Source organism: Glycine soja, chromosome 3 (assembly GCF_004193775.1).
Source record: "Glycine soja cultivar W05 chromosome 3, ASM419377v2, whole genome shotgun sequence".
In the NCBI taxonomy this organism is placed as follows: domain Eukaryota; kingdom Viridiplantae; phylum Streptophyta; class Magnoliopsida; order Fabales; family Fabaceae; genus Glycine; species Glycine soja.
The window spans coordinates 1,990,166-2,007,369 of NC_041004.1; the positions used below are offsets into that span (position 1 = coordinate 1,990,166).

General features: G+C 31.4%; 2 protein-coding genes across 3 annotated transcripts; both read left to right on the plus strand.

Moving 5' to 3' along the window:
- The first annotated feature begins 450 nt into the window (after positions 1-450).
- LOC114405823 (histone deacetylase complex subunit SAP18) lies at positions 451-2,472 on the plus strand. Its single transcript, XM_028368327.1, has 5 exons — positions 451-625; positions 769-912; positions 1,017-1,112; positions 2,081-2,152; positions 2,238-2,472. Exons 1-5 carry the CDS (start codon positions 515-517, stop codon positions 2,268-2,270), a joined length of 456 nt encoding a protein of 151 aa, XP_028224128.1. The 5' UTR covers positions 451-514; the 3' UTR covers positions 2,271-2,472.
- Positions 2,473-3,643: 1,171 nt separating this feature from the next.
- On the plus strand, positions 3,644-11,201 carry LOC114405824 (polygalacturonate 4-alpha-galacturonosyltransferase-like). 2 transcript variants are annotated; one of them, XM_028368328.1, is made up of 11 exons: positions 3,644-3,911; positions 4,008-4,154; positions 7,822-7,856; positions 7,960-8,019; positions 8,116-8,235; positions 8,363-8,426; positions 8,505-8,551; positions 8,871-9,205; positions 9,306-9,663; positions 9,853-10,440; positions 10,548-11,201. In XM_028368328.1, exons 2-11 carry the CDS (start codon positions 4,037-4,039, stop codon positions 10,821-10,823), a joined length of 2,001 nt encoding a protein of 666 aa, XP_028224129.1. In that variant the 5' UTR covers positions 3,644-3,911; positions 4,008-4,036; the 3' UTR covers positions 10,824-11,201. The 2 variants fall into 2 exon arrangements, with proteins under 2 accessions (XP_028224129.1, XP_028224130.1); XM_028368329.1 differs by having other exon boundaries at positions 4,012-4,154.
- Positions 11,202-17,204: the final 6,003 nt, after the last annotated feature.

Sequence of the window (17,204 nt, forward strand, 5' to 3'; positions counted from 1 at the left end):
TATTTCAATTTTTAATTACAAACTTGTTTACAAAGATTTGTACAAATTAAGGATACACAAAATTAAGAACTAGATCAAAATTATGAATTTTTCAAAATTTAGAAAATAAAATGGAAGCCTAAGAGTTGAAGGGAATTAAAATTTCAATTTAGCCTAAAACAAAGTAAATACAAAATTTCACAATTCAAATTTTGTCCAATTATACAGTGAAAATAAGTTTTCATAATGTAAAAAAGAGGTGTGAAATCATAATACATAACCGAAACATGTTTTCATAGTATATGTACACCCTACTACACAACGAAAATAAGTAAATTTCCGGTGATAGACATTTGTGTCAAACAAAATAACACGAATGCCATGGGGGGTGCCAATAGCAACCCACAATAGGGGCTAGAGAGAGAGAGGAGGCCCAAAAGGGAAGAAAGAAAGATAGTAATATGATTTCATTTGAGAGTATTTGAGTTGCGGCACAAACCATTCACTGTGTCGGAAAAAGAAGAAGAGAAAAAAGATGAGCGACGGAGGAAAACGACAAGGTGGAAGAGCGTTGCCGCCGCCGCCAAGAGGCCCTCCGCCTCCTCCCCCCTCTCGCCCTCGCCTCGAACCCGTCGATCGCGAAAAGGTACTCACTCTTCCTTCTTCTTCTTCTTCAGGAGAGAGATGCGAAGAGGAAAAAGGTTCGATTTTTCTGCTAAGAAAACCTAACAAACTAATATTTTTGGATAAAAATAAATAAAAAGTCTTCCTTCCTTTTGTTTCTTTCAGACATGTCCGTTACTGCTGCGAGTGTTCACTAAGATTGGGAGTCACCATTCCATGGAAGACTTTGCCGTCAGAGGCAAAGAGCCCAAAGACGAGGTTCAGATTTACACCTGGAAGGACGCTACTCTCCGAGAACTCACCGATCTTGTAATTTCTCAATTTGACCTAATGTTTCGTTCTTCACTCCATTTTTTTCCTTCCTTTATTGCCCTTTATGCTTATGGTTCACTCACTCACTGTGTTTTGCGAAGGTCAAAGAAGTTGCTCCGGCTGCAAGGAGAAGAAACGCCAAACTCTCCTTCGCCTTTGTATTCCCCGACAAAAACGGCCGTTTCAAAGTTCAAGAGGTAATCGATCTTCTCTCTCTGCTTAGGGTTTGTTGCCATCACTTTTTTTGTTTTTTTTTCCCTGGCTTTGTATGCATAATAATAATAATAATAATAACAATAATAATATACTATGATTATGTATCCAAGTTTGAGGATGATGCCTATTGCTTTGATTGTGAAGTAACTACTACAGTTGCTACCCATGAGTGTGGACACATAAAGCTCAAGTTTTTTAAATTGCATTCACGGTCGCTGTTGCAGTTTTGTTGCAATCTTTGATATTGCAGTGTAGTTGTGGAGAGACCAAAAAACCCTGATAATCGTGGCTGCAATTGCAGTTGTGGACTGTTTTTTAAAACCTTGATGAAACCTGAATTCCTGATATGTTATGAAGTGGAATTCTGAACTTGACTAGTCTTTTTTTTATCCTCCCAGTGGAATAGGGCACAGGTCAAATGTGGTGTCTAGGTTAATATATTAGTATTTCAATGCAAGCAAATTGTAATATATGTGTAGACTCAATTGTCTTAGGACTTGTTGCTTGTTTGTGTGTTTTCAAAGGTGCTGTAGGAATGCCATTGTGGTTCAGGCAACCCATGGCTTTTGCACATGTGATGTGAAAAATTCTCTAAATGTCCAGCAGCTATCCAACTTGCTAACTATGAATGTTGAAGGGATAAAATAGTTAGAATGTTAAAAGAATAACTATGCAAAATTTAAAATGTTTTACTGTTTTCTTTTCCAAATCTTAAGGCATTCTCTTTTTAGGGTGGTGTTAATTGGAAATTACTTTAGCTACCTTATAATTCTTTGAGCTTGTTGTGGATGTATGAATATAATTGGGTCAATTCCTTGCTCAATCCCCGTTGCCAAACAAGCACTAATAGTTTTAAGTTTTAACTGACTGTTGTTATTATGAGTAATGGCCTTCATATTGAATCAATTATCAATCTCATATTTTGTATTTTCTACTTTTGTTCATGAAGGTGGGCAAGACATTATCTTATGGAAATGGAAGATTAGATGATGGCAAGGCTTTAGCCGAACTTGGTTTTGAAGTAAAAGATTTTTTTTCTTCTTTTCTCGAATTTATGCTTGATCTTTTCACAAATTCTGTTGCTGACCCAGTTCGTAAATGTGCAGATCGGTGACTACTTGGATGTGGCTATTCTGTAGTTTATTATGGATACTTGCATGTGGCTGGTTATGTTTGAAGGCCTTGAAACACTTATTTTAGAGTTAAGAAGACTGTAATCGTGGAAATGTTTAGCTGTTAATGTTTACATGAACTAAAAAGAGGTCCAGTTTCTCTGGTTGCAAAAATGATAGATTGAAGATTTCTAATGCCTATATTTTTTATCACGGTCCCTTCCTGGTTCTTTTGTTCACCTCAAGATAAAAGGAAAGGATGATGTTTATGGGTGAGAATCATTGGTTTCGTGATTCAATGGTAATAAATCTAATAAGCAAAGTGGTATCGAGTTTTTAGTATATTTAGCATAATTACCTAAACTAGATGAAATGTAGGTTTTTCCATCTACCCCCTAATTTGACTAATTAGCGAGGGTTAGATGCACACTATTGAGCATAGTTTTCTTTCGTTTACGGTGACTGTGAAAAGGACTTGGAATCTCTTTCATTATCTTTTTTCTCCTTATTATCTTTCACTTTTAAAATCTTAACTTGATAAGGTTATATCATCTAAATTTTTTATAGATATTAAACAAACATTACTTTCAAAAACTGAAAAATAAGCCTTACTTGTTTCAACTTTAACTAAATTTATCACAATTCACACGTATCAATCTCATCATTAGACATTTCTCTTCAACTAAAGTAATTTTAGAATCTTTTTCTCAACCACTTATCTTTTTCAATCCACCGTTTTCAATATCTTTAGTTTTAAATTAAATTTTAATATCTTTTAAAATAAATGATTAATTGTTATTTTTTATTTGGTTTGGATGATAATTAAAAAAAACAATAATATAAGTTATGTAACATAAATATAATTTATATGTTAAAATTAGTATTTTACCTTGTGAATTGCACAAAATAAATATTCGTTTTACGCAACTAAAATTCATAAGTAATGAATTATATTATAATTAAAATTTGTCAACTAAGTATTTTGAATATATAAATAATGTCTTAAATTTATAATAAATGATTTATATTTTGATATAATGTTATTTTTTATTATTAATAATTTTCTTTAAAAAAATATCAAAATATTAAAAATGATAAATTGAGAGGGAAAATGTTAACTTTTTTTTTTTAAAGATGTTATTGTTGAATGTTAGATGATAGCTTATCAGAATTTTTAAATATCTGTTTTGAACATCAACAACCCTTCCACCTCGTCAAATAAACTAAATTGAAGTGATTTGATCTGAATTTTATAATCTGTTTTGTTACCTGGCACCGACAACGACGTCGTTTCCACCATCGGCGCCGTTATCTGAACGCTAACCCCCAACAACAGAGAAAAAAGAAAAATAAATTCAAAAAATTATATATTATAAATAATGGTCCCATAGCCAAGAAAACACGAAAGAAAGCGATAGAAAAAACAGAAAGAAGAAAAAGAAAATAAAGAGAAAGAGAAAGAGAAAGAGAAGAAAGTTACCATCACCAATTCACCAGCATTCACTCTCCTCGATATCACACGTTGATTTTCTCTCTCTCACTCTCACACACACATTGCTTTTTGTGTCGGTTCAGTAGCGTCCGAACGAACTTCACCACTCAGTCTGTTGCTTGTGCTGATGCATTGCGCCGTGAACCCTCGCTAGCTCACTCTCCGATCAGATCCAAGTTCGATTTCACTCTCTCTCTCTCTCTCTCTCCGAATGTTTATTTTTCACTCTTTCTTACTTCGGTTTTTTTTTTTTTTATTATTTATTTTTGCAGGTTTGTTTGTGTTGATTCTCCGATCCGCAATGACGCAGAGGAAGAACAGAGGCAAGGCTTCGTGTTTTCCTCTTCTCGGTTTCGTCCTCCTCTGCGTTCTCGCGCCGTTTTTTTTCTTCCTCTCCCGGAGGCTCTACGCCGCCCCGGGTTAGTTTTCTCTCGCACTGTTTCTGCTTTTTTTTTTGTTGTTGTTGTTGATTTTCGCTTCGTGCATTTTGAATTTGAAGATCTCGCTGGTGATAGAGTATCGGTGGTTAGTTTAGTGTTCGTGAACGGTTTTTGGTTGTTAAGAGTCTGTTTATTCATTTATTATTATGTTTTTGGTTTAATTCGGGTTTTAGTTGGGATGTGAAGTGTTTGTTTTCCGTAGTTGTAGTGGAGGTGAAGTGTTAACTTAAATTGGAAGGGGCAAGGTGAAAGGGAGAGGGAGAGGGATTTGTGAGAATGTGAGTGTGAGTGTGTTTGGACACGCATATCTGTAACAACGCAGAAAATTACGTTGAATTTGTGAAATGTGTAGATGCTACAACTGATATAGCTTTTTGTCTAGATTCAGAAAACCTTGCCGAACGTGCTATTAATTGCTTAACCAGACGTGCTGTGAATGGAATTGGTTGGACACACGTTTGAATTTGATATCTGAAAGTGTAGCCGGTGAGGGATTTGTGAGAGTGTGAAGTGTTTCCCATAGTTGTAACCTTGTAGGGTAGAGTGTTAGCATGTGTTTTGACTCGCATCTGAAACACAGAAAATTTAGTTAAATTTGTTAAATGTGTAGATGCTACAGCTGATAGCTTTTGTCTAGATGTAGAAAGCTGCGTCAAACATGCAGTCAAATGCTTAACAAGATATGTTGTGAATCAAATTTGATGGACACACGTCAGTAATGCAGAAAATTTAGTTAAATTTTAAAATGTATGGATGCTACAACTGATAGCTTTTGTCTAGACGCAGAAAGCCACGTCAAACATGCAATTAAATGCTTAACCAGACATGCTGAGAATGGAATTTGTTGGATACACGTCTGTAACGCAGAAAACTGCGCTAAATTTGTTAAAATATGGAAGCTACAACTGAAAGCTTTTGTCTGGATGCGGGAAATCATGCCGAACATGCAATTAAATACAGATATGTTGTGAATGTTATTGGTTGGACATGCGTTTGAATGGGATTTCTGAAAGTGTAGTGTGTGATTGGACACCCATCTGTAATGCAGGAAACCATGCTAAGTTTGTTAAAAATTTGTCTAGATGCAGAAAACCACACCAAACATGCAATTAAATGTATTACCAAACATGTTTTGAATGGGTTTCCGTTTTTGTTGCTTTTGGGTTTCTAGATTTTTGTTTCATATGGCAGTGGAAGGCACCTAGTTTTCTCGGAGTAGTGAACTTTACTAGTGCGTACGGTGTCAATGTCAGTGTTTAGACTCTGGTTGGAAGGTTCTTTGAAGTTGTGTCTTGTTTTTGTCCTTCTTGCAACTTTTTCTTGTTTCTTCTCCAAATCCCAGTTGAGTATATCAATTGGCATCAATGCACGTTCTGATCCAAGGCAAGATTTCATGGTTAAGAGAATGGAGTCATGAATTGAGGTAGTTGAGTATATCAATTGGCATTAAAGCACATTCTGATCCAAGGCAAGATTTCATGGTTTAAGAGAACGGAGTCATGAATTGAGGTGGCGGAAAATGGCTTGCAGCACACCAATGAATCACTGCAAGTAGTTTACTAATGGTTGAGTTATTGGGCTGTTATGAAGACAACCCCAATGGCAAAAGTAGTGGAACCTTCATGTAAAGGCCTAGTCTTGGTTGACGATGAGAGACAATAAAGGGTGAAGCTACTGATTTTATTTGGGGAGGACACACCTTGTTTGGGTGGGAACAATGAAACACTATTTTAAGGTGAAAGGCATGGATGAAGACAAGAAGTTGGAAGCAATGTTAAGGGTAGTGGAGAGAAAAGCTCTATCCTGGTTGCAGTGGTGGGAGTCTTACATTGAAAATTTGACATGGGGAGAGTTGAAATACCTAGGTGGAATTTTCTTCAGTGTGTTGAGGGTTGAAATTATGGGCAGACGTGAGGGTCATTGATTAAGGACATTGAAATACATAATGGATTTGTCTTTGCTTATGCCTGAATGCCTGATAGATGAAAGAATCAAGATTTCTATCAAGAAGGATGGGGGAAAATAAAAATAGGGCTCTTCCCAATAATCAGGGCATAGGAGGTTTTCAAAGTTGGATGCTTGAAGAAGGGGATTGGGGCACCATGGAAGGAAATGTGGGATCCAATAGAGATGGCAACATCAAGGACCAGGCCAAGCAACAAAATACCTGTTTCAAACAATAGTCACTACTCACTAGACGAGATTCAGAAGAAAAGGATGAAAGGATTGTGTTTTGCATATGATGAAAAGTTGTCTCCTATGTGTTTAAAAACAAGAACCTCAAAGATCTTGATGTTGGAGGAAGTTGAGCCTGTGAAGCCATGGGAAATGGTAGTCGGTAGATGAGGAAGAGGAAATTATTTGGGAAGGACAACTGAAGAAGTTAACTTTGCTTTGTATGGCAGCTTTGACCTCAAAAAGTCCTTCACGGTGAGGGGTGAAATGGCAAAGAGGATGGTTTTGGTACTAATTGACAGTGTAGCTTCCCATAATTTAATTTCTAGGAAACTGTTATGGCTGCAAACAGAGTCTACTATATCCTTTTAGGTTAAGGTAGGAAGAGGGCAGAGGATAAAATCAAGTGGAGTTTGTAGGGAGACTAGACTGGAGTTGCAGTTTCAACAACTGATTGAAGAGGAATTTTGTGTTTCCCTTAGAAGGTGAAGATGTGGTGTTGGGGATGGAGTGGTTGGAAAATTTAGGAAATGCTAAAGAAAACTTTAAGGAGTTGTCCCTGAAAACCAAGAAAGGAGTAATACTTCCTAGGATAACTTACATGTGTAACAAGCTGGATATGTGTGTTGGTTTTTATTAGATATGTTGTTTATTTTTTAGATAATATTAGTTTGTTTTTATCTTTTAGATAAGATTTAGATAGCTTATATAATGGATAGTGGGTAAACATGTTGTAACCCAAAACACTGACCCCTTGTTTGGTTGGAGGGAAATAGGAGGAGAAGATAGAATTAATTTGTGATGTTTGGAGGAGGAGAAATAAGGTGGAAATAACTTTTAAAATGTTGGGACCCACTGTACTATTTCTCACCTATTTCCACTTGTCTCTCTTTCTCTCTCCTCATCTCTTCTCTATTTCTCTCCTCCCTAGCAAACATGGCCTGAATAATACAGGTACTTGTAAATTTATACTGGTTTATCTTCTCTCCTTTCTCTCTGTTGGAAGATAAAGTCCCATATTGAATGGGATGAAGAAAAGAAAAGGGTATATAAGTTGGGTTGTTGTGTCAAAAATGTATGGACCTTTTTTTACTATACTCCCATACTAAGTCTTCACTCCTCACATTGGGTTTGTGTGAAATTCAATACTCAATCTTTTTAACTTTAACAATTCATAAATATATGATTATTATGTAATATCTGATTTTTATTACTTGGTCCTACTCATTTCTTAGACTTTCAAAAATTGTCTTGTCCCATATGGCTGTATCTGATCATATATTATACTTGTATCTATATTGATTGTTTGTGGATAAGAAATGCAAATTTTTTTAGCTTCATTTTGCTGATTCACTTTAATACATAGAATGATAGGAAGAGATTAAGTTCTTAATAACATCTCTACGAATTTCTTTAAATGGCCATCTTCATCAGTTCAAGTTAGTCTTACTACTTTCAATGGGTTGTGCAGATCAAGATTATATTTCAGCTGTTCCAAGTAAACAGGTAGCCTGTTTTTTGCATTATTGTTACTGTTATATGACAAATACTTGATAAAGCTTCTAGCTTTTTCTTGTCTGCCTTAAAATAAATTGTTTGGCTGCTACAGGTTCGCAAATGGAGAGAATGGCAGGCTTTGCAGGACCTTAAATCACTTTTTTCAGAAGAGGCAAGCAAATGCTTATAAAGTTTGGTCTTTTCTTCCATGTTTATCACTTCTATTTCAGTGTCACTTATTGGTTTTCTGATAAATATTATACTCTAGGTTCTTGATGTTATTGTATCCAGCACAAATGATTTGGGGCCTTTCAGTCTTGACAATTTCAGAAAAAATTTGTCTGCTTCATGGAGAGTTGGATTAGGAAATTCAAACGCTGAACATGAGGTTTGGAAGAATTATGTGCTTCTGCAATTCTGCATGGAACTTTTAATTGGTAATTTTAAAAAATTGAAGACATATTTTGTTATGTAGATGCTAAATGTTATCAATGTTTTAATTTTTTTTGTTAAAGCTAAACCAACAAACAACACATGTTAGACAAGAAAAGCCAGAGGTGAAGGAAGGTAGATCTTCAGGTGGTATCATACCCTATCATTTAATATGCCTATGCTGGTACTTAATTTAATCTCTAATTATTTTTTTTCTTTATGCAGATAATCCTTCTCAGTGGACTGATAGTTCCGCACAGCAAACCCGAAGGGTCAGCATCATTCTTTGATATTTTTCTTCTTTGAACTCACGTGCACTTTACTTGGATACACCGTAGGTTAATGTTAGTTTGCACAGTGGATATGTACTCTACCTGATTTTCCCCTTGTTTTTATTTATTTGCAAGGAAAATGTGATTTTTCCAGCTTGAATGGCTTAAAATTTGTTTAGCAAGAAATAACAATTTATTAAGATCACAATAACAAATGTTGGAACTTGGAATTTTATAATTTTGTACTCACATTATAAATATTTTGGGATAAAAGATGACATAAAACTTGTTTCATGTTCTTTATAATTAATTTTTGCAGCATTTAATAGAGAAAAGGCGGGAAAAGCGTGCTGCTGAGTTGGTAAAAAAGGATAATGAAGTAGCTGTAAGAGTCGAAAATACAGCTATTGAACGCTCAAAATCTGTTGAGTCAGCCATTATAGGTAAATACAACATTTGGAGGAAAGAATTTGAGAATGAAAATGGCGATTCTACTGTTCGGTTGATGCGAGACCAGATCATTATGGCTAGGGTATATATAAGCATTGCAAAGTTGAAGAACAAGGTTGAACTGCATGAAGAACTAATTTCCCGGCTCAAAGAGAGTCAACGTGCTTTAGGTGATGCAGTTTCTGATGCGGATCTACATCACAGGTCTGAAGCCATGTGTAATTTTTTTATGGAGTATATTTATCTTCACTTTAATCCCTTTGAATTTGCTGACTTAATTGGTTGAGTGTCTAATTATCTCTAGTACACATGGGAAAATAAAGGCTATGGGTCAAGTTCTATCAAAAGCAAGAGAGCAATTGTATGACTGCAAATTGGTCACTGGAAAACTAAGAGCAATGCTACAGACAGCTGATGATCAAGTTAGGAGTTTGAAGAAACAGAGCACATTCCTCAGTCAGTTGGCTGCCAAGACCATACCAAATGGAATTCATTGTTTATCTATGCGCCTTACCATAGATTACTATCTCCTTCCTCCTGAAAAGAGAAAGTTCCCTGGGAGTGAGAATTTGGAGAATCCCAGTCTTTATCACTACGCACTGTTCTCAGATAATGTCTTGGCTGCATCTGTTGTTGTCAACTCAACTATTATGAATGCTAAGGTGACTTGGGCTGTCTTTTTAACCATACCAGTATTTGTGTGCAAGTTCATTGTTTCCTTTTATAGATTGCAAATAAGGGTGCCTTGACCATGGTCAACATATCGTGCATGTGAAAGTGTATCTATGATTTAGTAAATTATATTATTAAAACCAGGCCTCATAACTTAGTTTCTGTCTTCAATGTTGCAGGATCCATCGAAGAATGTTTTTCACCTTGTTACTGATAAACTAAATTTTGGAGCCATGAGCATGTGGTTTCTTTTAAACCCTCCTGGAAAAGCTACAATCCATGTTGAAAACGTTGATGATTATAAGTGGTTGAACTCATCCTACTGCCCTGTCTTGCGGCAGCTTGAATCTGCTACATTGAAAGAGTTTTATTTCAAGGCAGGCCATCCAAACTCACTTTCTTCCGGGGCTTCCAATCTGAAGTATAGAAATCCGAAATATCTCTCAATGCTCAACCATCTGAGATTCTATCTTCCACAGGTTTATCCAAAATTGGATAAAATCTTATTTCTTGATGATGACATTGTTGTTCAGAAGGATTTGACTGGATTATGGGCTGTGGATCTTAATGGGAAAGTAAATGGTGCTGTTGAAACTTGTGGTCAAAGCTTTCACCGATTTGACAAGTACCTTAACTTTTCAAATCCTCACATCGCAAGAAATTTTGATCCAAATGCTTGTGGTTGGGCATACGGGATGAACATGTTTGATCTGAAGGTGTGGAAAAAGAAGGATATCACCGGCATATATCACAAGTGGCAGAATATGGTAAGCAAAGGAACGAAGCATTGGTTTACATCAATTGTCTATTCTCACACAAATAGAATGCAGGTATGGTGATTTTTCACTGACTTGTTTGTTATGTTTGATTCTAGAATGAAGACAGGGTGCTGTGGAAGCTGGGGACGTTACCTCCGGGGCTAATAACGTTCTATGGGTTGACACATCCACTAGATAAATCATGGCATGTACTTGGTTTGGGTTATAATCCAAGTTTGGATCGATCAGAGATTGAGAATGCAGCAGTTGTACACTACAATGGTAATATGAAGCCATGGTTAGAAATTGCCATGACAAAGTATCGGTCTTACTGGACCAAGTATGTCAAGTACAATCATCCCTATCTTCAAAACTGTAAGCTAAATGAATAGTACCGATAATTTGGTCCCAAGTACAGAGAAGAATTCTCTGATATTTTCTATCACCTTTCTGGCTTTTGGTTATTTCAACCACAGCGTCTTTTGCTAGAATGATGATCATTGTCTTAAAGCTTAGAAGGGATAGGGTAAGGGCGTGTTCTATATTTGTCTCCAACATCATCTCTTTCCCACCTCGATTTTTGCTTTCAATTCATTTAATTTGTTCACTACACCACTCACCCATTTGAAACAAGGTACAAAAGTAGTGTACCTTGTTTAGTACCATAAAATCTCCTCATTGTACAATACTCTGATCTGATACTCGGACAGAACTAGAAATTAAATATCATATTTCTGTATTCTTTGATAAGTTATTTATTCACTTTCTGAGAGCTTATGCGTTATTTGCATGCGTTGATGTTTGGTTAAATTAGTGTTTTTTTCTCTCTAATTTATTAGAGGTTTGATTTGATTCTTTTGTTCAATTTGATTTTCTAATTTTTTAAAAGGATTCAATTTGGTATTTGCCGTTGTTAAGTTTAGAGTTCATGTGACCATTGTATAAGAGAGTCACCTCATTAACCCTTTGTCACGTGAACACAGATTGAATTCTTTTTAAAAATTAAAGGATTAAATTGAATTTAAAAAAATAAAGGATCATATCGAATTAAAATAATAAATTAGAGGGAAAAAATTATATGTTTATCTCTCAAAACAAGAACTTTTTAAGAATATCCAGTTATTTTCTATTTCTTCCTTCTTTTTTTTTTGAAAATTGTATTGTGATTCATGGAAGTTAATGGTGGTTTTTAGTTGAGTAAAATCATCATTGTTTCGTGTATTTATTATTTATTAAAACTTAGTACACATTTAATAGAATTTCGTTGTAATAAAATGGAATGAGTACTGGCTATGGATGTCAAACACTTAATTTTGCCCCATTTATTTTATGCAAATTTCTTTTTTGCCTTAATAATAAATATTATTTACGTTCTTATATGTAAGACCTTTCAATAAATTCACATTCTTTTAAAAAAAATAATTTAACTAATCACGTTAAATTTGTCAATAATTTATATTAATTTTTCAAAATTATTATTCATTCTTTTTCTCAATTGTTTTTCATATTCAATAAGAATGCGCACACAAATATTTATATATAATATCTCCTCTAATAGAAAAACATACAAAATATATATTAATAATAGCTTTTACAATTTGATTCCTTAAATTTTTATTTGTTTTCCCCTTTCTCGTCACATATCTCATTACTCAAGATGGATAGTTTACAACCACCAGTTTCAATAATTTGTAAATCCTCTATCTTTAAATATATAAATTATATTTTAAATTTATAATCAACTATTTAAATTGTGATGTAAGATTTTTTTAAATGCAAATTTTTTTTTATGAAACTATTAAAATTTAGTTTAAAGATTGAAATAAAAAAGGGATAGATTGAAAGAGATAAAAGATCCAGCTTATAAATGAAAATTAGAGGATAGTTTGAGAAATTTAAATAGTTAAGAGAAGTTTTTTTGGGTTAGTTATAGAGGTAGTGTGTAAAATGCACATAAAAGAATACAGAGAGAACATGAAAATGCCAAATTAAAAAATTTTAAAAAATATTCTTATTTTTAATATAAGTAAATTTTATGAGTCATTGAACAGGAGAAAACTATATTACTTTGTGTGTAGTGTTTTGAGTCACTTCATTAAATAATCTATAACTTTTCAAGAGAGAGAAAATGTGCCTTTGGTATTTTTTTAGAGAAGGTATTTTTGGTATTATGACTTGAAACCAAGAATTTCATTTATAGCGGAATTCTCCACCGTTATTCTTTTTGTTTCTCAATTCTCCGCCGTTCGAATGCGAGCTATTATTAGATTCCATTAGTAAATTTGTTTTCCCCCTAAACTTATTTTCCTGATCTTTGATTCTATTAGGGTTCGTTCCGTTGAGTGAAAATAAATGAAATTAGAATGGATTGAAATCAAAATTTTAAATTAAAATAAAGTATAAAAATGTGAGTTTCATTATATTTTATTATTTATTTTACTCTTTTTTTTCATTTTCTATTCTATTTCTCTACAAACAAATGGTTTCTTAATGATTAAACTTTGCATTTTCTATGTTCCTTTCAAAATGAATTTAAATATGAAAGAGTTTATACCATAAACATCCCTATAAACTATTATTACAATTAGTGTTTTGTGCGTTCTTGGATATCTACTTTCTAAATTTTTATGGTTGGAAACATGCATTATGAATGTTGTTTTACTTTTTTATTTTAAGTTTACTTGTTGAAACTTAGAAGCAAGTATTATATATATATTTTTTTACTTTTAAGTTGAATGATTTATTATTTAAGTTGAATAATTATTATTTAAATATTATTTAACTTGAAAACAATTACTATTTTACTTTAAATTCAATTTTTTTTCATTTACATGTTGATTGTTGAATTTATTCAAATTTTATCCAATTAATAAAAAAAAATTTATGTATTTTTTTAGTACTTACTAACAGAATTTTTAAACGGCAAACACCATAAAAGATTTATTTAATTTGATTCATATTTTATAAATAATTTGAATCAAACTAAATTGAATCACACCTAATTTTCTCATTTGATTTGGATTAATTTTAAGTTAAAATCACACCAAACAACACAACCCCTAAAAATATATACAATCAACTAATTTAAAAAATATAAGTTAGAAATAATTTTTAAAATATTTAAAACAAAATTCAATCATTTTTAATATTATGACTATAATTGGATGATGTGTAAAAAATATTACACTATCTTTACATTTTAATTTAGTTCTCTGGCAATATTTTTTTAAAACATTTTATGAATGAGGATAGGTTGTCGACAACGCGGAGGAGGTCACCTAATCATCAGTAACTTAATTAGTGATAAAAATTCTTTTAAAGTGACTACGTAGGAAATGATTTATTTATTTATTTCCTCAAAAAAGGAAAGGAATTATTTTCAAATTAATAAGCTAAACTTAATCACACTTTTAATTAAATAAAAATAATACACTTTCTTTTTATATAAAATAAAATATAATATACATGTTATGATTCCCCTCTTTGTAAATTTTTTTCTTAACTATAATAACCAATGATACGATGAGTTTTGGGATTGATTCTTATCCCATTGTGCTTGAATTGACTAAACTTTTTATTTCATTCTTTTTTTGTTTGTTGATGTTGAGTAACTTTATATCTCTTTGCAATTCAATATCAAATAAGAATCGTTTGTCCCCCTCTATATCGTGGACTAGAGCACCCAATGCAATAAAAATATATTTCTATAACTCAATCGTCATTATACTTTCAAGTTAAATTTTAAGTAAAATTATCTGCATATAACATAAATAACTTGTAATAAAATTATTCAAGATCTCCGGAAACTTTTAACAAGCTAGCCCTGTATTAGTGATGTAAGTATAAATAATTTTTTAATAGTAAAATATATAGAAAAAAATAAGAACATTATTATTATTATTATTATTCTAAATTAGTTTTTACTAATATATAACATATAGTAATTTTTAATTAAAGGAACAAATGATATTTTTTTTTTGAAGCAAACCAAATTATATTTTTAACCTAAAATTTTGAATCTTCTATATATTGCAAAATATGTTACTAATGATTAGATGTTAAATTAAAAAATTTTGGTATGTCTTTTATTTTTAAAAATGAGTTATTAGTATAAATATTGTGAATCTATATTAATACTAAGATATACCGTGTTAACAGAAAATTTTGTTCTGTAAAAAAAATAGACAATTTTTTTGTTATAAAAGATTAGTGTATACTTTCAATTTATGAAATATTAGTGTAATACATGGTTCTATTAATTTAAATCCATAATATTTGTACTAAAATTTAATTTTATGTGTTTGTTAGTGATTTTATAATTAGTATGTTTTAAGTCTCTTTTTTTTTCTTTCTCAACCACAAAGAAGATATTCTGACCTCAAATGTATTGTCCGTTGCAATTTGACTCGCATCGGTGCCCCCAATGAATTCAGGAAGGGGAGTGCTATTCAGTATTTTTTTTACCTTGCTTTCTACATGGTGTGAAACTTTTTTTTATCTTTAGTTGAAATTTATTTGAAACTACAAATTCATGAAAGAGAATAATTAAATAAGTTGTGAGATATACATTTTTTTTGTTTTCAAAAAATTTCAACAAATAAAAAAAATGTGTAAAATAATATGTTGCCAACACTAATCTAAATGCAAAATATCTATCAATTTTAGTAAAACTTATTCTTTGTTAGAAAACCTATTTAATCCAATAATTAGATATCTATTCTCAACAACATTTTTGAATATAGTCTAGAACCTAAGATTCTTCCTAAAAAAAAAAAAGCATCCATGTTCAACTAAAAAATTACACTTTCTAAAGCAAAAAAACCGAGTGTATGTTTGTTTGATTGTTGCAAACAAACTTTTGAAACAAAATGAGATTTGTAAAATTCAAATAGTAAAACAGTTATTTTATGCCAAAAAAATCAGATTATAACCTCATAAAAATATATGATGAAACAGAAAAGAAAGAGTGAGGTGATACGCCATTTCAAAACGTAACAGGTACGAAAAGCATTATTGTATAAAAGAAGAAAAAAAAGTAGTACAATGATTGTACGGACATAATAATTGTAGGAACTAGGAAGAGAGGCACATGCATTCTTAATTGATACAAAAGAGTTCAATGATTAGTCCTCGTAGTCAGAAAAAAAATCTGCAGTTGGTCGGTTGAATGAGAGACTGAGGAAAGAAAATCTCAAATGAGTTCGTAGCAAATAATAATGTTTTGCTACCATCTCAACGTCAACGGGGAATTTCTGTCCGTACAACAAATTACAACAATTATATTTCTTCTTCTTCTTTCTTTTTTTTTTTTACTAAAATTTATAAATCATATTATTGATTTGAGTATGTTTATTATTGTTTAAAATTAATTTTAGTGCAATTTTAAAACAAACAACCGCTTCACGTGGTGATACTAGAATCTTCTTTTTGTAGACCACATATTAAAAGCGTCTCTTTGAAAAGATTGATAATAGATGATTACCTTTTAAACTAAAAGTTATTCCGGATTTGTTTAATGTAATAGAAGAGTTTAATTGTAATACATGTATATTGGTATCGTAATTTTTTATACTATTATTTTCTAATACATGTTTAAAAATACATACCCTTCTTATATTTGATAATGTTATTTTCTAATTTTTACAATCATAAACACAATCATCACTATTCATTAATGTTACAATCTCTATCATCACCACCATCACTTATGTCAGTATAATTGATACCATCATCATTGACATCTCTAACAGTAGTTACTACTAACACTATCATCATTATAATATTATTCGTAGTCTTCACTACACAAAACTACTTATAAACTCATGAATATAGGTTTATATTATTATTCAATCACAAATTATCGTTTATATAATTTTAAGGTAGTTGTTGTAAAAGTAGACAAACTTATTTAGAAAAAAAATATAAATATAATTATAAAGTTATGTAAATTTATTTTTATTAATATATTTAAAGAGTTATACTATTATTAGCTATATGATGACTTATAGATGAAATGATTTTGATATTTTATTATATTTATTATTTATCTTACAATTCATTTTATAATTTATAAGAGAAAATTATAAGTTAATAAAATAAATTTATTTATAAAAACTTAAGCTATTAAGTTTGTCCAATATTTTTAAAACTACCTTAATTGCTTGCCAACAACACTTTATAACTTATGAGTAGGGGGATTCGTAAATTCATCAAATCCAAGATAGACTTAAAAAATCGATCCAAAAAATCAATAAACAAAAAAACCAAAAATCGAAGGATCAAAAATTTGAAAAACTAAATCTTTTATTATTGGATTGGATCAAATTTCGGATTTAAATTTAAAAACTGATCCAATTCAATCCAAATCAAACATATACACATGTATGTATTTTTATTTATAAATTTTTAATATCACTCATTTTTTTATTTTTATTTCCTAAAATTATTATATAACTTATACGTACTTATGAAAAATACATTTAGTCAAAGATTTTTTTTACTACTTATTTGAATTAAAATGGGTATATATATTATTATTAGTTATACAATTCAAATCACTTAAAATTGGATCAGATTAAAATTTAAAACTAAATCAATTAGATAATAAATAAATAAAATTTAATCAATTATATGATTTTTTTCCTTCAAAATTGATTCAATCCTAGACACCCTTGCTTATGAGTTATGAGATCATGAATTTTTTCTCCCATTTTGTTACCATTAATTTCCAAAATAAAAGCATTACCTTTTCCTAATTAATGCTCTTATTTACA

Coding starts and splice junctions, on each gene's coding strand:
- LOC114405823 (XM_028368327.1), top strand. CDS start 515: ATGAGCGACGGAGGAAAACGACAAGGTGGAAGAGCGTTGCCGCCGCCG. Junction 913..1,016: donor TCCGAGAACTCACCGATCTT/GTAATTTCTCAA, acceptor TGTTTTGCGAAG/GTCAAAGAAGTTGCTCCGGC. Junction 2,153..2,237: donor TAGCCGAACTTGGTTTTGAA/GTAAAAGATTTT, acceptor GTAAATGTGCAG/ATCGGTGACTACTTGGATGT.
- LOC114405824 (XM_028368328.1), top strand. CDS start 4,037: ATGACGCAGAGGAAGAACAGAGGCAAGGCTTCGTGTTTTCCTCTTCTC. Junction 4,155..7,821: donor GAGGCTCTACGCCGCCCCGG/GTTAGTTTTCTC, acceptor TGGGTTGTGCAG/ATCAAGATTATATTTCAGCT. Junction 8,552..8,870: donor CCGCACAGCAAACCCGAAGG/GTCAGCATCATT, acceptor TAATTTTTGCAG/CATTTAATAGAGAAAAGGCG.